A 21,163-nucleotide genomic window follows, 5' to 3' on the forward strand; every position below is an offset into this window, starting at 1 on the left:
ATAGGAGAATTCTACCTATGTTATCATACAAAGGGTTCTACCTAATGGGTGCTACCTAAACGGAACAAGAGTCGACGGATGGAGCGAGGAGAGGAGTTACGGATAAGGGTAGATGGCGATGCCGGAGGCAATCGACTTACAAGTAGATGGAGATGCTTGAGGCAATCGACTTACAAGAGGATGGATGAATGCGTGCTGGTTCTGTTAAGTTTTGAAAATGATTACTCGACGTTGGATCGAGCTTTTGATCTTATTTTGAAATGGTTATCGGATGTTCGTTTTAATTCTTGTATTAATAGGTGACTAAAGAAATAAAGAAATAAATATTATACACTTTATGGGAGAGGGGTACATTTGTTATGAATGGGGATTGTTCATGGCAAACAAACAATAAGAATATATGCCTCATACATCATACAAGTAGGCAATAGTTATCAATCAGATCGGATAAATAAACAATATATAATCAAACCAAAGAATCAAATAATGGAGCATTTAAACAATACATGGGAGTATGAACATGTTAAATAATCAAGCAGTAGAAAGCATGAATGAGAGAAACAAGTATAAAAGATAACAGATGAATCAAACAGATGAAAATATGCACACGAAGGGTCCACTGAATAATTTAATCAGGAAATGAGGTAAGGACCAAATAAAATCAAGGTAAGAGGCCTCTAATACATGGCATATGATATGAACGAGGGAGGATCAAAATATCTCTTCAATTGCCATAAGCAATCCCTAAGTCAAACATCGATCATACAGAAGTCAACTGAAAATTCAAGTCAACTTAAAAAATAACAAATAAATAGCAAATTAATCAAGAAAATTATGAAAAAATTAAACTAAATAATATGGGGTCAGGACATCATCATCCCCCAAAAGTATTTTAAAAATAATGAAAATTGGCACGTGAATTAATTAAAACAAAACATAGGTCAAACCAAAAGTCAATTAATAAGACTAGGTTAGAAATAAATCAAGAATAAATAGTAAATTAAGCAAGAAAATTATGAAAAATTAAACTAAATAAGGTGGGGTCAGGACATCATCATCCCCCAAAAAGATTATAAAAATAACGAAAATTGGTATGTGAATTAGTTAAAATAAAATAGAAGTCAAATTAAAAGTCAACCAACCAAACTAGGTCAAAAATAAATCCAAAATAAATTCAAAATGAGAAATCAAATTCCAAGAAAAGGCCAGGTTGACCATGAGATAGTGGTCAACCTTCATCCCAAAAATCAAATGCTAACAATAATTTTAAGTCATAAAAATAAAATCAATAAAAAAAGTGTGTTAAAATGGACCATTTAGAATAAATAATTAAAATAAAATATTAATATTAAAAAAAATTCGAAAATAAAAATTATATAAAATTAAATAAAACGTTAAGAAAAGTGAAAAAGATTTTTGGGTAATTTTATGGACGAAGAAAATATTTTAAATAAGAAAAAGAAATACGAAAATGGAAGGATTAATGGTGATGAACATGGTAAGTAAGCGTAGATATATCAAAACATGGTCATGGAAGAGATGATTACCTAATGGAAAATAGAAGTGGATTGGAATATGATATGTGATGAAGCTTTGCCTCCTTGCCACAAAATTCTAATGCCCCTTCAGGGTTAGGGTTTCAACTTCTTAAATAGGGTGGATTAGGTGTTCTCATGGGCTTTTTAATAAGTGATTTATCCATAAGAATAAAAGTGTGAAGTGAGGTGTAAAATGTTGTTATTTTGGGCCAAACTTAAGTGAATGGATGTCCAATGCATGGCTAAAAGAGGTAAAAAACATGACTGGTTTGTGTAGCATGCTTAGAAAATCTGATTGGGCCAGCCATGCCCAAAATCTGCCTAGAAAATCAAGTCATGGTGCCCACTTTAAATGAATGTATCTCTCAAACCATGGATCCAAATGAGATGATTCCAAAAGGATGTGAAAGAGGACATGTCAAGGTACAATTGTTGTGAAGAAAGTATTTTCAAATAATGCCTTGAAGTGCAAGAAAACTGGCCAAGATGTCTTGACAAATTTTGAAGATTTTGGACTTAGAAACTTTTCTAAGTGTCCTAAAAACATGTCTCACTTTGACTAAGCATAACTTTCTCAATTCTAATCCAAATGGAGAAAACTTTATATCTCTAGAAATCTTGGAACAAGGGGAACAACTTTCATGTTGGAGAAATTTTCAAATGGAGCTTTTATCTTGATGCAAAATAGGCTTAAAGTGAGTGCAACGATCATGAAAACTTGCCCTAAATGGAAAGTCAACCATTTCCAAATTAAGTACCTTTTCCAATTCCTGATTAAATGATGAATCCATGATCCAACCTTGATAAAATTTCACATGTAGGATCCCCTAGGCATGGATTTTGAGATTTCACTCTCAAAATGTCTGGAGTTGACTTTTCTGGCCCCATAGTTGACTTTTCCCAAAATGTCTGATTCCCGATTCCATTGATCAATTGAAGCACTTCTAGCTCAAATAAAAAGCTGACTTTTTGTATGTATACCCTTGTGGACACATGGAGGGCCATGGAAAAGAGTTTCACCCAAAGAATCAGAAATAAACTGATTTTATACCAAACCCTGGTTTTAGGGCAAAATGATCAGGAACTGATTGCACTGATTGCCAATGGATCTTTCTGAGATGATTGTGAATCTTCATAGGTCAAGATGCCTCTCTAATCATGACATGGATGAGCTCCTCTACTTCCAACCAAACATTGCCTGTTGCAGGTAGCCATGAAACCCTAATTTCTGATTAAATCCAGATGAACACTCTGATAGCTTCGAATCCTTCACTGATGAACTGAGGACCATAATAAGATACTTAGACCCCCCCCCTGAGACCCTTGAGACTTGCATACTTAGAAAATGAAGTCCAATTCTCAATCTTGCTTTATGTGGGCTCCTTCTATTAAGGAGTGATCGATCAAAACTTGATCTCCATGTCACTAATGCAGTATGCAATGAGTATGACCTAATATGATGCTAATGAAGTGTAAAACATTAAACCATGCTTCCAGGAAAAATGAAGGGTAAATTTTGGGGTATTACATCATCCGAAACCTACTGAAGACACCTCTCAGCGTGGCAACCGCCGCCTCGACAACCATTCTCGCTCTTGTGGCAACCAGGGTCGTAGAGAGGGACGTGGTAACCGTAGTGCACCTCATTCTGGAGCTCCCAACGCTCCCTCACCTTGGTCCGCTCCTCCTTGGCAACAACAATAACAATACCCGACCTGGAAACCATGGGGTTGGACTCCACAACCATGGACTATGCCACCATGTCCGTATCCTACCTCTTAGTGGACACGCCCTGCCGATCCTCCTAAGCAGCCGGGAATTCTAGGACAGCGTCCTCAGATGTATGCAACCTCTACCTCATCTCAGATACCGACAGACATTGAGATTGCAATGCACACCATGTCACTCCACACTCTTGACAATCAGTGGTACATGGACACGGGCGCAACATCTCACACAACCGCATCACAAGGTAATCTCTCATCTTATTTTCCAATAAGTAATTCAAATCAGAAAGTCATTGTTGGCAGTGGCCATGGAATTTCAAGTCACGGCACCTGACACACAAATAACCACATCTCACAAACCACTTCACCTTAACCATGTCATGCATGCCCCGAAAAATATTAAAAATTTAATTTCTGTGAGACGACTCACCAATGACAACAATGTTTATGTTTCCTTTGATCCTTTTTGTTTTACTGTCTCTGATTTTTAGACGGGGATCACCCTTCTCAAATGTGACAGTCATGGAGATCTTTATCCAGTTACCATTCCTCCCAGTTTTGCCGGTCTCACATCCAGTCTTTGGCATAGTCGTCTTGGTCATCCTGGCGTGTCTGTTTTGAATTCCCTTTGCAAAAGTAAGTTCATATGTTGTGAACCTTTTAATTCTTTTGTCGTTTGTGACTATTGTGTTTTAGGCAAACAGGTTAAATTGCCATTCTTTTATTCTCAAACTACGACTTTGATGCCTTTTGACATTTTACATAGTGATTTATGGACGTCTCCAATTTTAAGTTCTGCTGGTCATAAATATTATGTCTTATTCTTAGATGATTTTACAAACTTCTTGTGGACTTTTCCTATTAGTAGAAAATTTCATGTGTTTGAAACGTTCAAGTCACTTACTCAACTCATTCAAACTCAATTTTTGCAAAAAGCAAAACATTTCAATGTGATAATGGCGGTGAATATGATAATGAGCTTTTTCAAAAATATTGCATTGATCATGGTTTAGTTTTTCGTTTCTCTTATCCCCACACATCCTCACAAAATGGGAAAGAGAAATGCAAAATAAGAACCATTAATAATATGGTACGCACTATGCTAGCTCATTCTTCTGTTCCCCCCTCGTTTTGGCATCATGCTCTCCACATGGCAACTTACCTGTTAAATATTATTCCTTGTAAAACACTTCATAATCAGTCACCAACACAACTCATGTATCATCGTAATCCCACCTACACACATCTCAGAGTCTTTGGTTGTCTATGTTATCCATTATTCCCGTCATCTACCATTCATAAGTTACAACCCCGCTCTACTCCGTGTGTCTTCTTGGGTTATCCGCTTAATCATAGAGGTTACAAGTGTTTTGATTTGTTTAATAGAAAATTAATAATTTTGAGGCATGTTATCTTTGATGAAACTCAATTTCCCTTCACCAAGATACACTCCCCTTCACCTCACTCTTATCAATTCCTAGATGATGACCTTCACTCCTACCTTATACATCAGTGGAAAAATCAAATTTTACCACCTGTTGCACATAACCAAACAACACCCACAATCCCAATTGACCAACCACTACCCTTAATAAACAAACAATCATCATCTCCTACCTCTTCGATCAACACACCCATTACAATAAACTCTCTATCACCACCATCAATTCAACCGCATCCACCACCACCTACACGAACCATCACCACCCGAAGCATGAAAGGCATTGTCAAACCCCACATGATATTTAACTTATCAATCTCTCACTCTGACCACACCATCTCTCCCATACCTAAAAACCCCAAACTAGCCTTATCAGACACGAATTGGAAATCCGTAATGCAATCTGAATTTGATGCTCTTATTCGAAATAAGACGTGGGATTTAGTTCCTCGTCCTTGTGATGCTAATCTTATTCGATGTATATGGAGTTTTAGGCATAAGAAAAATTCTGATGGCTCCTTTGAGCATTATAAGGCTCGTCTTGTAGGTGATGGCAGGTTACAGGTTGCAGGTGTGGATTGTGATGAGACTTTTAGCCCCGTGGTGAAACCCGCTACCATTCGAATTGTGCTTACCATTTCTCTCTCCAAACCCTGGCCCATTCATCAACTGGATGTCCAAAATGCTTTTTACATGGTGATCTTCATGAGACTGTTTACACGCATCAGCCATTGCGTTTCTGTGACGTCCGTCATCCAGATTATGTATGTCGGTTGAAGAAGTCATTATATGGTTTCAAGCAAGCGCCTAGGGCATGGTACCAACGTTTTACTGACTATGTCACCACCATTGGCTTTCACCATAGCACATCAGACCACTCCCTCTTCATATATCGACAAGGTTTAGACATGGCCTACATTGTGTTGTATGTAGACGACATCATCCTCATCACCTCCACTCAGGTCCTCCGCCAATCAATTATGTCACTCTTAATATCTAAGTTTGCAATGAAGGATTTGGGCCATCTGAGTTACTTTCTGGGTATTGCAGTATCTCGTCATCCTGATGGCATATTTCTCAGTCAAAGCACTTATGCCTCAGAGATCGTTGAATGTGTTGGCATGACGTTTTGTAAACCACCAGCCACTCCTGTTTACACCAAGCAGAAACTCAGCACCTCATCTGGCACTTCTTATGAGGATCCCTCCTTATATCGGAGTCTTGCAGGGGCCCTATAGTATCTCACCTTCACCCGACCTGATATATCATATGTTGTTCAACAAGTTTGTCTTCACATGCATGCCCCTCGCACGGAACACATGCTTTCTCTTAAGCGCATTTTGCGCTATGTTCAGGGAACCTTACATTTTGAACCACACTTATCCCCATCTCCCATTACAAATTTATCTCCTACACTGACACTGATTAGGGTGGATGTCCTGACACCAGACGTTCTACATCTAGTTACTGTGTTTTTCTAAAAGGAAGCCAACTCTCTCCCGTTCTAGTGCTGAAGCCGAATATAGGGGATTGCTAATGTTGTCTCTGAATCGTGTTGGATTCGCAATCTTCTCCCGGAACTCCATTTTCCCATTCCTCAGGCAACTTTGGTGTATTGTGACAATGTTAGTTCCATCTATCTATCTGGTAATCCTGTGCAGCATCAACACACTAAGCATATTGAGATGGACATTCATTTTGTTTAGGAAAAGGTAGCTCGTGGTCAGGCTCGCATCCTTCATGTTCCCTGAAGACATCAGATTGCAGACATCTTCACCAAAGGACTTCCTCACATTCTCTTTGATGATTTTCGGACCAGTCTAAGCGTTCGTGAACCTCTCACTTCGACTGCGGGGGTGTGATAGAATAGAATATTTTGTTATAATTAGTCATAATTAATTTTCTATAACTATATTGTATCATAATTAGATAGTTGACCAAATGTTACATTGATGTATATATATTCTATTTAGATCAATGAGAAGGACACAATTTCCATTATCTTACAAAGACAACCAATACAAAAAAAAATTTAAGTGAAATATTTGGTATTGATAAAAAGAAGCAAAGATAGTGCACATAAATCAGTTTTGTCATTACAAAATGGCACATAAAGTGCACATAAACCAGCAAAGGAAAGTCATTACAAAATGGCACATTAAGTGCATGTCATAAATTCATTACAAAATGAAACTGCAAAATGATGAAACATAAAGTACATAAAATATCACAACAACCATTGCATAATCTTTCACTTGATCTACTTAGAAGGGTTTTTTGACTTGTTGCTCCTAGATTTCTTGGATTTGAGACATGTACCATGCTTAGAATTAGAAACCATTGCAGAATCTTCCTGAGTCAATATTCCTGGATCATTCTCTTTAAAATAATTGGTTGGCCAGAATTTGAACCATGACCTATAATAGGTTTATGAAACCATGTCAGCTTCACTCTTTCTGAAACCATTTTTCTAATCTTCCCAACAGGTTTTTTTAAACATTCTTAGCAGGCATATGCTCAGCTTTCTGCACCACAAGTTGTTTAACCATGTTTGGAATAACATTTGTCTTAATGTTATGTAATATAGACACAACTTCATCAGATATATTGTAAGAAGATTTGGTTGTGCATCTGGTCTTTAGTTTTGATGATAAAAATACATTGTTCTCGAAGAACAACTTTGTACACTAATGATTTTTATCTAGTGTGTAGTTTTTGCTAATAGGTTCTGACTCTGAAACTTTAACGTGTGATGTCATCATATTATGGAATCAACACACTATGCCTCTGAAGAGATACACGTGATTTACAAGATGCTGTCAAGCTCTAATACAACGGTTTTGATGAATGTTTATGCTAAAACTTCTGATTGTGACTCTGATTGAAGAGCCTATGAAGGATTGTCAGCCTTCAAGATTATGCGCTCAAGTTCTGAAGATTCTGAAGAATAAGATCTAAAGACTCTAAAGAACAGGTTTTAAGGAACCGTGTCAAGACTATGAAGACTGAGGTTCTGAAGACTCTCTCTACTAGTCTCTTGATCCTTCTAAGCATGTTTCAACATCATTTCATCAGAAGTATCTAAAAATTAGAAGATAAGATCAAAAAGTTTTACGTCAGGAAAATAGTACACACTATAAGATCACCCTTCCCTCCACTACGATGGTTTTGTGGGCTAAGGACTGTACTATTATACCATTTTGTCTCATATATGTAAACTATTATACGAAGAGACAACTGTAATTTTCTATTCCAATTCTATCCTCCAACGGATCTTTTAACTTCCTATATAAAGGAGACTTAGAAGACTAGAAGAAATTGCTCATACTAATTCACTACGCAATGCTACGCTCATACACACGCTCTTTGCTGGAGTATATAATTCTTGTGTATAGTCTTTATAAACACACATAGAATTTTTGCTTGTTATTGTGTAAAGAAATTCATTGTATTTAACTTGAGTTAATCTGCTTTCTTAGAAACATTATTTGTAAACACATACTTGTAAATCTCAAAGTTGTTTGAGTGGTTTCCTTGAGTGACTAGGTTTTAGTCAGATAGACTCAAGAAGACAAAGACGATTTGTCCTTATGATGTTTGTAATCAGTTTCGGTTATAGTGGATCAAGTCCTTGTTGAGAAGGAAAAATCACCTTGGTATGGTGGACTGGAGGTAGCTTCGTTAACAACAAAATAGTATAAAAATAACCTTGTTATTTTTATTGTTCGTGTTATTGCTTGATTGAGTTGGTTTTGAAAAAGCTTTTAATTTTAGAAACCCAATTTAAACCCCCATTTCTTGTGTTTCTTGCCACGTTCATAAATCACCAAAGAAACTCTTAGTCGCATCAGGTTGAGTTGCATCAGGTTGGGTTGCATCAGGTTGAGTTGCATCAACATGAGTTGCATCAGGTTGAGTTGCATTAGCCTGAGTTGCATCAGGTTGAGTTGCATAAGGTTCAATTTTATGCCCTTTTGGTTTCCTCTGTAAAAAAATAAATTGGTGGTTATATTTTGGAGAGACTGCATGCATAAGTTAAACCATGTACAATATTAGAGTAAGTTTAGTTAGCTTTCTTTTCAAGGAATTTGGATCTTGAGTTTTGCTCTTGCATAACAATGCATTGTGCCCAAATTTATCATATTTGGTACATTTATACGACACACATGCTCTTCTTCTCCTAGCACCATCTTCACCACATTCCCTAATTCTAACTTTTCTAGGTCCGTCAGGTATAATTTTGTACAATGGTGGTTGAAGTTCCTTAGCTTCAACTTCAGGCCACATGTCCATCCCATTTATAGGACTCATAGAAAAACCATAACAATGTACATCCTTTTTCTTAAATAAAATTAATCAACAAAGTCTTCTGGGTTTTGTTTTCTATAACTTAGAGCAACAACTGCATGCTTAGATGGAATACCAACTAATTCCCTAAAATTGCAGTTACATGATCTTTTTCCAATATCAACAATAAATTCTTATGTGCTGAAGGCAAGTGTAACTTGGAGTTGTTCATACATTGACCCAATTGGACACCAATGATAACCATTAAATACCTCATTATCTAACCTCCTATCAACCATGTCCAAGCATTAAAGTCCAATTGTTCGAGTTCATTCATCTTTTGCAACCAAGCTTGATAGTAAGTTGCCTTGGCCGCTCCCATCATCAAATCCCTTATAAGTGAGTCACCTCCAAAAAAATTCTTAAAATTTTCATACAAGTATATAAGGCATAACCTATGCTCAATTCTCTCAAACATTTCATCAAACACAACCACTAATTCTTGTCAAAAACAAACAATCATACATTTTGATGACCTGGGATGAAATGAACAAATAGTCAGTTTCAATGAACTAAAAATATATATACCTTATGCTGATCTGAGATGAAAATTATCTTGTTCAATATCTTCCATTAATAACTAAATAAACCACGTCCAACTTTGCTTTGTTTCAGTTTCAACAATCCCAAAAGCCAAAGGAAAATACTAGTCACTGGGGGTCCCTACCCATAACTATTAGAAGTTGTCCATCATACTTTATCTTCAAATGGCTGTCATCAACTCCAACAAATGGTCTACATGAAGGAAAATTGCGATCCAAAATGCAGCGGAAATTAAAAAAATTCTTTTAGTGATCCTTACGAATGGGCATGGTCAGTGATAGAAACGGTTACATCTTGTGGTGATTGAAACCTTTGATGCAGATCTAAGGAGTGATCACGAGCGTTGAATGGTGACAACGCCTCTACTCAGTCCACACGAACGGATTCCTTCAGTCTCAGTGCTAATTGCTACAAATGAAGGTTTTGAGTGAGTGTGTGTGTGTGTGTGTGTGTGTGTGTATGTGTGTGTGTGTGTGTGAGAGAGAGAGAGAGAAAGAGAAAGAGAGAGAGAGAGAGAGAGAGAAACTAAATTTCATTAAGTGAAATGCTTCTGCACAAGGGTTCTATTTATAGAACCACTTGTGTGGGCTGCAAGCTAAAAAGGCCAATTAAGTGTATGTGGCCCATATCTTATGGTATACCGAAAATCACTTAAGTGCGTGGTACCTTACCACATTTCGTATTCTACTTAAGTGCACCGTACCTTACCATGAGAATAACTTATGACACTTTGTATAACATTCTATGTAGTATTCTCATAGCGGGTCAATCCAGTATAAATATTACCCCTAATATTCATACCTATGTTTAAGACTTGATAACTCCTTATCCATGATCCATGAGATGTGATCATCAATCTATATACATAATAGTCTTAATGCTTTAATGTTATCCCACTTCACAACAAAGCTCGACTACGGGTACTTTAAGAATAATGTCCTTATGTTTAATGGGATCTCATGATCAAGTCACACTTGATACATTAAACGGATGAGCTATTCTAGGGACTTTATTAAACAAACATAATAAAGAAAAAACCTTTTATTATTAATAAATAATTCGATACAAGTACCAAAAGTATTGGCCTCTAGGGCTTACACCAACACTACAACCCTGCATGAAGCCCTTCTTACAACCATCAAAACAAAAGTAAAAATATCCAAACCTTGGTTGTATTGATGGACTTGGCCTGTCAACGTTGATCTTCACAGTATCCCTAATATTAACCCCTTTTTAACTCAACATGATACCTCCATAAATTTGAATATTGCTTATCAACACCTCCCTTAATAATATTCTTGGAAATCAACTTTGCCTTCTATGCTCTAGCAACAGTGATCCCCATAGAATATTGTTGTCTCATATTTTGCATAATGCCATGAATTCTAACTGTATCGGTTTGAGTTTGCATTTTCTCACGATTTCCTTGGCCACCCACTTTGAGTTTGTAGATCTATTGTTCAATACCCTAGGCCTAGCACATGTATGGGTACCAATGTCTTTATAGAATAAGTGTGTTGATGAACCACTTTAGAGCATAGAACTAAAAAACAACATTTATCCTTGCATTCTACCCTTACTATATAACTCTCATTTTTCACAAAGGTAATTTCCCTACCGTTTAATACTAACCACTCATGTATTGTATCTCTAAAATCATCTAGGGAATTAAATTTCATGCCCACTTAAACTGGTAGTGTAACACCCTACTTGCAGACTCGACAATAAAATGATAAAACATGTATAAAAACATAAATATTCACCAAGCAGGATATTAATCACAACCATTAAACCAAATCGAACCACATAATGATCAAACAACTCGTTTAATAAGCAGCGGAATAAAAAAAACACTTGGTATAAAAGTCTCAACATAACTATTAGTTTGAAAAGGTGGCTCTTTGCAAAATAAAACCAAAAGAGAAAGATATACAACATAAACAGATATAAGACATCATGTTCCCCTCGTGTTACGCATCAGAGTGACTCCGAATAAATACCCGAATGACAAGCAACTAAAGAGGCACAACACCGTTCTCAACCTCAAGCTCATACTCAGCTACCTGATTATATGTACTCCATAGGAGCACAAACGCAACAACACTAAAAGGGGTGATAATACATTCAAATAATAAACAGTGCATAAACATTCATGATAGATTCACACATCTATGCAATTATCCACATACTCAGAAAACACACAAACATAATGTATTCACATCTCACCCAGATCACAATCATCGAACCGAAATTATGCAATAAAATGCAACAATGACTCGACTCATGCTCGTCACGAACCCACTCTTAACCAGACTCACAACTTGACTATATATGCATGCGGTACTGGCTATATGTTTGGTTTTTCATACGAATCGGGTCCCAATCTCTGTGAACCCCAAAACCACCCTCAAAACCCAACACAACATGTTAGAATACGTATTCTGACTCGATGACGGGTAACCCGTCACCAAGATGACATTCGTCATCCTTCCCATCATCCAACATGTCACACTGTGATGACCTGACAAGACCACGCTCACCTGGAAGCCATGACGGTCTCCCTTTCATATGCCTGACGCCCATTAACGCTTCACAGCGCGTGACACCCAGGGCATCATACGGGTGACACCGGTCACCTTGCTAACAAAAGCAGAAATTCGTTATGCTATGGCAGAACCTGCGAAAACCCACCCAAACACCTTCAAATACCTCTATACAATCCAAAAATAATACTCACATGATTCCCACACAAAGGCATGTTAATTCATACTAATCTAACATGTGTTTCTCTTGATTTAATCACAAAAACAAAATTTATTCATGTTTTGAAAACTCCAATTTCACATCCAAACTCATTTTATGAACTAATAGCATATGACACAATCATCTCCAAAATAATACACGAAATTATAAGCATATCATGGCATAAAAACAAAATTTCAATCAATTGTTCATCAGTCAACATAAACCAACAAAAGAGAGAAAATTCTATTGGAGGTTAAGGAAAATATCTCTACCCTTTCATGAATTAGGCACTCATAGATAAAGAATCCCCCCTTACCTTGTAACTCGAGAAAAATTTAGCAAGCAAGCTCTCTAAGACCTCTTCTTTCAAGCCCTAGCACTTCCTTCTCAAACTTCTTTTCTTCTAATCCCTTGTTTTCACGTTCTGAAGAAAATAACTCTAAAAACCTAATTTTTTTGTCCAACTTTAGAATATATAATATTTTATTTTAATTCTATAAATTACACTTTTTATCCAACTCAAATTCAGTTTTCCTCCACTCACCACTAAAGTCTCTCAATTCTCAAAATTGACCCAATTATACAATTCTCACCAATTCCCACTTAATTAAATAAGGTTTAAATGCACTTTTGGTCCACTTAATTTTAACGTTTTAAACAATTGGTCCTGCTATTAGCAAACCTGGGACTTTGGTCCCTTAATTTTGATGGACTTTAGATTTTTATGATACTCTCTACTTTTGCAGACGTGACATTGATGATTGAGTTTAAAAAATATTTTTTAATTAGGTAGCAAGGATGACTAGAATAATTATTAATTAATATGTTTCTATTTGAATTAATATTTAATAAGTTAAATTAACATATTTCTAAATTAATTAATTAATTAAAAAATTTAAAATTAGAATCTTTGGGCTTAAACCCATTCTTTTACCACCAAGGCCCAGTATATCTATTACATTCTAACTTGTGCCTATTAGCTTTATAAACACTCAAATTATTTCTAACCAAAATAATGTGGGGTTATATTCTAACCAATTTGTGTTCATCTTGTTTTTCTAAGATTCTTGTTCCTTCCTCGTAGTATTCTCCTTTTACACCAACTTCCCTCATTACTTCTACACCAAAAAGACAATATATATTAAGGTATATAAACAAATGAAATTATATGTATTTTTGAACTTTTATATGATTTTTATATAGGTGTTGATACAACTTTAACTCATAGCCTTTTTACATATGGATCTTTAGCTTTGATTTATGGAAGCATATTGCTTTATAGGCATCAAAAACCTCTGGTATATGTATCTTCATTTTATTTCTTATGTAATACTTTTATTTTTTTTTAAGATCATGCATGTGATCTTATATTTTATGTAGGTTTCTTGGTATTGGTATTTATTATTAGGTTCTAATTTTGTTATATAGACATAGGGTAAAGAGTTATCGGAGATGTCATGTTACTAAATTTGTTATACGAACATAAGGTGAAGAGTTATCGGAGGTGTCATGTTACTAAATTTGACACCTTAGTGTCATTTGATCCTGACCCATATATATATATATATATATATATATATATATATATATGTGTGAGAGAGAGAGAGAGAGAGAGAGAGAGAGAGAGAGAGAGAGAGAGAGAGAGAGAGAGAGAGAGAGAGAGAGAGAGAGAGAGAGGAGAGAGAGAGAGAGAGAGAGAGAGAGAGAGAGAGAGAGAGAGAGAGAGTCAACTTACTCCAAAAATATTTTTTTAGCTTACTCTAAATCATAATCTTTAAATTGAATCTAATTTAATAGTTAATTAGATTTTCGGACTTGGTATAATGTTGGTCGCGGGAAGAGGAAAAATGAGAGAGTGTATGACACTGAAGGGTATGCCAAAACAATCAAGTTTCAGAATGAGCCTTGCTGGTGGAGAATGAATATCACATCCACCTATCTTAACCGCTGATATGCTAGAAAATGTGAGAAACATGACGCAGACCGAAACAGCAACAAGAAATGCATAAATGAAAGAAATGAGGAGAAGACAAGTAGAGATGAAGGAAGAATTGAGGATAAAAACAACGGAGTAAGAAAGCAATGGGGGTTGCAAATGAGTGCGCACAGAGATTTGAAAATTTATGATCTCGCGTATGAATCAAGATTTTTGAGGAGGAGGATGAGAAAGAAGTTGATTAAATTTGTTGAAAAATAAAACTTCTAATATGTATTTTTAAATTTTAATTTTATTTTTATCTTTAATCATGAATTATTTTTATTTTGTTGGGTATGAATATTTTTATTTTACTTTTAATGATTATTTTATTTGTTAATTTTATTTTCTAATTTTATTTTATAAAATTTAAAAATATATATTTATTATAATGGATAGGTATTATTATAATTATAATTATATAATTATAATATATTTTTTTATATAATATGTAAATATTAGTTAGAGATTATTCTCCACACAAATAATTAGTAGTTTGCAAGGGGTTAATCCCCTTATGAATTCCAAAATATGCATTAGCTAAGGCTTAAACCCCTCACTAATGTCTGACACAATTGCGCTAGGAGCTTTCCCCTTCATAAAAAGCAAAACATAGATGTATTATTTGTTGGGGGCTTATCCTTTTATTAATGTCTGATACGACAGAGTCTCAATTCTGCTCCTACGTCACACAACAGGTTGAACTTTATTGATGACATTTTGCGAGGGACTTAATCCCTAGCCAATTTTGCAAGGGACTTATCCCTTAACGAATAATTTGCGATGCTCTATTTAATTAGGGAACGTCTCCCCTCATAAGTTTTTATTTTGTGAAGCATTTTTTGTATTAGCGAGGGATTTTATCCCTATCAAAACTTTTTTTTATAAAGCGACAAGAGAAATCATTTCCACAAGACATGCTTTATAGATTCCCATTAAGTGGATAACAGGCAACTTCCATTTGTGTTTCCATTTTCATGATTGGTATACAATCAGTGTCGTCTTCTTAATCTTACAAAACAACAATAATCAAAGCTCAACTCTTATGGCGGAAATTGCAGTCTCATTAGTTATTGACCAACTACTTCCACTCTTAAGGGAAGAAGTGAAGCTGTTTAGAGGTATTCACAAGGAGTTTGCTGATATTAAAGATGAACTTGAAAATATTCAAGCGTTCCTTAAGGATCCTGATAAAAGAGCTCCAACAACGGAAGGAGTCAAAATATGGGTGAAGCAAGTTAGGGAAGCAGCTTTTCGCATTGAAGATATCATTGATGAGTATATCATCCAGGTAGGACAGCAACCTCGTGTTCCTGGCTTTCGATCTTTACTCCATAAACTCAAGACTATTCTCTCTCGGCGTCGAATAGCCTCTGAGATTCAAGACATTAAGTCATATGTTCAAGGGATCAAGGAAAGAAGTGAAAGATATGGCTTCCAACGTTCTCTTGAACATGGACCAAGCAATTCTACGGAGATCCGGAATTCTAAATGGCATCACCCTCGATTGGCTGCTCTTTACATGGAAGAATCTGAAGTTCTGGGCTTTGAAGAGCCAAGGAAAAGATTGATTGATTGGATGGTAAAGGGAAGGGATGAGCGCACTGTAGTTTCTGTGGTAGGAATGGGAGGGCAAGGAAAAACCACTCTTGCTAAGAAAGTTTTTGACAGCAAGGATCTAGTCCGTCACTTCGATTCTCGTGTTTGGATCACAGTCTCTCAATCATATAATGTTGAAGACTTGTTGAGGGAGATGCTGATAAAGTTTTCCAAAGAAAAAGGAGACGGTGCTCCTAGGGATATTTCTCAAATGGATCGAGGGTCATTGACCGAACAAGTGCGAAACTACTTGCAGCAAAAGAGGTACATCGTCGTGTTTGATGATGTTTGGAGTGTGCATTTTTGGGATGATATTGAATACGCTGTAATTGATAATAAAAGTGGAAGTAGGATACTTATCACAACTAGGAACCAAAATATTGTGGTTTCATGTAAAAAATCTTCTTTCACTGAGATGCTTGAATTGCAACCTCTAACTCAAGAACAATCTCTAGAGCTGTTCAATAAGAAGGCATTCAAATTTGACTATGACGGGTGCTGTCCAAAAGAGCTTACTGCTATAGCCAATGAAATTGTTCAAAAATGTAATGGCTTACCACTAGCAATTGTTACCATTGGTGGTCTTTTGTCTACAAGAGAGAAAACTGGGTTTGAGTGGCATAGATTTAGAGAAAACCTGAGCTTAGAGCTAAAGAAAGATACAAATTTAATTGGGATAAAAGAAATTCTTGGTTTAAGCTATGATGATTTGCCTTATTATCTCAAGTCATGCTTGTTGTATTTTGCAATATATCCGGAAGATTATGTGGTTAGATCAAAGACTCTGATTCGTCACTGGATAGCGGAAGGGTTTGTGAAGGAGGAAAGGGGGAAGACATTGGAAGAAGTAGCAGAAGAATATTTAACAGAGCTAATCCATAGAAACTTGGTGCAAGTATCCTCGCTTAGATATGATGGTAAGGTTAAACGCTGTCGTGTTCATGATCTAATACGCGATATGATTCTTGAAATCAATGAGGATTTAAATTTTTGCAAGCATATTAGTGATGATGAACAATCAAACTTAAGTGGAATTGTTCGACGCTTGTTAGTAACTACCGAATTAAGAACGGGTCTTGATGATTTAAATTTGCATATTGAAAGGTTGCATGTTCGGTCATTGTTTTTTTTTAGCAATGATCTAAGTTTCATGCATTTTTGGAGAATCCCTAAGAAATTCAGGTTATTGAAGGTTCTTGATTATGAACATCAGCGATTAGTCCCTCCTCCTCATGAGGTTGGAAGTCTAATCCATTTGAAGTATTTAAGTTTCAATTATATTATAAATGGTAAAATCCCAAAATCCATTGGCATGCTCCTGAACCTAGAGACCTTTGATGCAAGACATGCAGTGATTGAGTTGCCAAAGGAGATTAGCAAGCTTAGAAAGCTAAGACATCTTATCAGCCACCGAATATCTTTAATTCATTTAAAGAAAGGTATTGGAGAGATGACATCCCTACAAACGTTTCGTAATGTTGATTTAAATATGGATGGAGCTGCAGAGGTAATAAAAGAGTTAGGAAAGCTGAAACAGATGAGGGATTTGGGGTTGCTTAATGTTAATGAGGAAGATGGAAGCATTCTGTCTTCTTCAATCAATGAAATGAAACACTTGGAGAAACTAAATGTTCAATCCATTTGTTTGGATTTGATTTCTCCACCAACTATGCTTCGAAAACTTTCACTTGTTGGGAGGTTAAAGAAGTTGCCAAAGTCGATTCCAGAGCATCAGAATCTTGTTGTGTTGAGGTTAAAGAGGTCCTATTTATCCGAAGATCCAATGCAATCCCTAAAAAGTTTGCAGCACTTGTTGATCCTCTCTCTGACCCACAAAGCCTTTGAAGGTTTATCTTTGCATTTTGAAGATGGAGGGTTTGAGAAACTAAAGGAACTGTATGTTGAGGGTTTATCTGAATTGAGAGTTATTATTATCGAAAGAGGAGCTCTTCCTTCTCTGAAAAAGCTTCAGTTACTCTCGCTCTTCAATCTCAAGAATTTACCCAAAGGAATCCTACACCTAGAAAAGCTTGAAGTTCTGAATGTTCAGGTGGGCATTTATACTAAGGATTTGATTCGGATCACGGGGCATATGCCGACTGTTAAAATAAATTATCGTGTTATTTAAGTCCAAGGTGTGCCTTTTCTTCCTAAACTTTCTAATACTTATTGTTTTCCATAACCATGAGAATAGTTATTGTTCAGTAATCCAAATACATGATTTATTATTTTAACTCGGCATCACCAAATATGAATACTATTTTGGATCCTCAAAGGCAATTGATATTGATAATTTTCCTCTGATTTCGTAGGTGTCGGGTCGGGCTTCAACTTCACATGCAATGGCAATTCAGATTCTCCATAGATTGTTTAATTGCATCACTTATTCAAACACTCACAATTACATTTCTAAAAGAAATGTGTTAAGAGTGGAAGGAAAGGGAAGAAAATGTCCAAGAGTAGCAACACTTACTCATAAATCAGTAAGTGTTGGTCTCAAAAATATGTACATGATAATGTAATATAAATTTAAGAATATGAAGGCAGTTATATTTCAAATTTGCATTTATAATGGCACCTTGTTTAAGTTGCCCAAAATCCAAGGACAAAATTAAACAAAATCTAGATTTATGAATCAAACTTGAGCTTTTTTGGTGGAGGAAAATTTTAAATGTTATAAATTTATAATTGTAATGATTTCTTTCTAGCACTTTAAGACATTATTTTTTTCTATTGATTCTTAACAGAAGAAAAAATCATTGAGTTCATTACTCTCTTCAAATTTGAGCTTTTCTGTGGAAAAACTCTTTAAAATGTTATAAATTTATCTACAACAAAATTATTCAAAACCATAACTTAATAGTATATACTAAAACTGATGAAAACTGATAAGCTTGTAATAACTAAAAGGATTTTAATCCGAAAATATATATTTATAGAAGCCTTAATAAAAAGACGTACATAAGTATAAAGTACGATATGATGCAATTTAAACTTGTTAATTATAGTTTTTTATTTATAAAAAGAAGAAAAAAGACTAGCAATTGTTGAAAAATGCAAGGGGTTACCGCTAGCAATTGTTGTCATTGGTATTCTACAAGAGAGAAGAATGTGTTTGAGTTGCAATGATTTTCCTTACTATCTCAAGTTATGTTTGTTATATTTTGGAATATATCCGAAAGATTATGTAGTTATGTTAAAGAGTGTGAGGATTTAAATTTTTGCAAACATATTAGTAATGATGGACAGTCATCCTTAAGTGGAATAATTCAGCGCTCATCAATAACAACCATGTTATAATGTTCGGTCTCTATTTTTGTAAAGAAATAAAGAATCATATATATATATATATATATATATATATATATATATATATATATATATATATATATATATATATATATATAATATATATATATATATATATTGAGAGGAGAATCCCTACAGCTACAACATCCAGGAGAATCCCTATAATCTGCTCCATCGTTGAAAGTTACTAAGAATTTGGAAAGTTTGATCCATGTGTAGTATATAAGCTTCAGTCATTCATGCAAGGTAGATGAAGTCCCAAAATCATATGGCATGCTCCAGAATCTAGAGACCTTGGATGGAAAAGATACATTCATCTGTGAGTTGCTAAAGGAGATTAGCAAGCTCAAAAAGTTAAGACATTTTATCAGCTCTAAATTGTATTCGATCCAATTAAAGGATGGTATTGGAGAGATGACATCCCTACATACACTTACTATGTTGATTTAGGTATGGATGGAGCAGCAGAGGTGATTAAAGAGTTAGGAAAGTTGAAGCAGATAAGGTATTTGGGGTTGGTTAATGTACGCAAAGAAGATATCTTCGGTATCACTTGGTGAAACTTTTTGTTTTATCAAGTAGTACTATTAATGCATTGATGTCATTCATTTACATTTGATTTCGACACCAACTATGCTTCGCAAACTTACACTATGTGGGAGACTACAGAAGATGCCAAAGTGGATGTTAGAGATTCAAAATCTTGTTGAGTTGAATTTGATGTACTCCTGTTTCACAAAAAATCCAATTAAATTCCTAAAAAGTTTGCAAAATTATAGTAAAGTAAATCGAAAGATGCTATCATTTATTAGATTGAGAATGAAAATCCGACTAGCTTATATAGATGCTAGTGGTAATGTTAGCCGACAAATTTCGACCTAAGAAGCATCAAGTCAGGTCGATCAGTGGGAGGTCGGAAGCAAGATCGACGAAAGGAAAATCATGAGAGTTGGGTCGACGAAAGAGGAGAATCTGTCGAAATCGAAGGTCAGCTTATCATGGAGGGAATTGATCGTGGGAAGCAGAGAGTGGGAAGTTATCAGCAACGTGGGTGACTGGCTCCGACACATGGCACATCATGAATAGGCCATAACCCCTAGCAGTTATTTCTTACTACTATTTAAGTAGATGTAATTTTCATTTCAAGGGGTGATATTTTGAGCATTGCAATAGGAATACACTTGAAGTACCAAGCATTGGAGAGAAAAATGTACCTTTGCTTCCACCTTTATTTTCAAGTCATTTAACTTGTCAAGTTATTCCCATTTACTCCGTTCATTTACAAATGTATCTTATCTTTTATCTTTCCTTACTTTTATAACATTTCTAGTTTTGCAAAGCATTTCACTTATTGTTCAAACATTCCAAGCACCTCATCAACAAAACTACCATATACTTAACATGCATCTGTCTAGGACTTTGTAGTCGGTCCTGCAAGTAAATCTCTATAGGAAGGATAGAGATTGTTGCATAAACAGGTAGTTAGAGAAAGATAACAACCTAACAAACTTTCTAATTAATCAAAAAGAGAAACTGGATTACTTATGCAACAAGTAATACAAGAGCAAACTTTCAAAGCTTAGTTTAACAATGGTAACTTTCACATCAAGTCACTCATGTTCATCTTCTTAATCATAATCACTTAGTTTTATTCTTTAGCACCTCTAGAAACCTCAGTTTTATTCTTAATCATAATCACCCAAATATGCCTACTATGATCATCAAGTATAGTAAAACAAACACTTAAATCCATTAATGGATGTTGTAGAGAAAGACCCCCAAATATCAACATGAATTAATTCAAAAACAAATTTTGCATTGAAGTTACTTGGATCAAAAGACAATTTCTTCTATTTTGTCATGTGACGCACATCACAAGATACATGAGCAAAGACAGGTATATAATTATACTTCTTATCCAAACACTTAGTTCTATCAT

General features: G+C 35.4%; 2 protein-coding genes across 2 annotated transcripts; both read left to right on the forward strand.

The window, feature by feature from the left end:
- Positions 1 to 5,102: 5,102 nt before the first annotated feature.
- LOC127080766 (uncharacterized mitochondrial protein AtMg00810-like) lies at positions 5,103 to 5,944 on the forward strand. Its single transcript, XM_051021068.1, has 2 exons — positions 5,103 to 5,277; positions 5,757 to 5,944. Exons 1-2 carry the CDS (start codon positions 5,103 to 5,105, stop codon positions 5,942 to 5,944), a joined length of 363 nt encoding a protein of 120 aa, XP_050877025.1.
- A 9,223-nt stretch (positions 5,945 to 15,167) lies between these two features.
- On the forward strand, positions 15,168 to 18,502 carry LOC127084810 (disease resistance protein RPM1). The gene is made up of 2 exons (XM_051025325.1): positions 15,168 to 18,050; positions 18,228 to 18,502. Exon 1 carries the CDS (start codon positions 15,362 to 15,364, stop codon positions 18,041 to 18,043), a length of 2,682 nt encoding a protein of 893 aa, XP_050881282.1. The 5' UTR covers positions 15,168 to 15,361; the 3' UTR covers positions 18,044 to 18,050; positions 18,228 to 18,502.
- The last annotated feature ends 2,661 nt before the right edge of the window (positions 18,503 to 21,163 follow it).

This window comes from Lathyrus oleraceus, chromosome 5, assembly GCF_024323335.1.
Source record: "Lathyrus oleraceus cultivar Zhongwan6 chromosome 5, CAAS_Psat_ZW6_1.0, whole genome shotgun sequence".
Classification (NCBI taxonomy): Eukaryota; Viridiplantae; Streptophyta; class Magnoliopsida; order Fabales; family Fabaceae; genus Lathyrus; species Lathyrus oleraceus.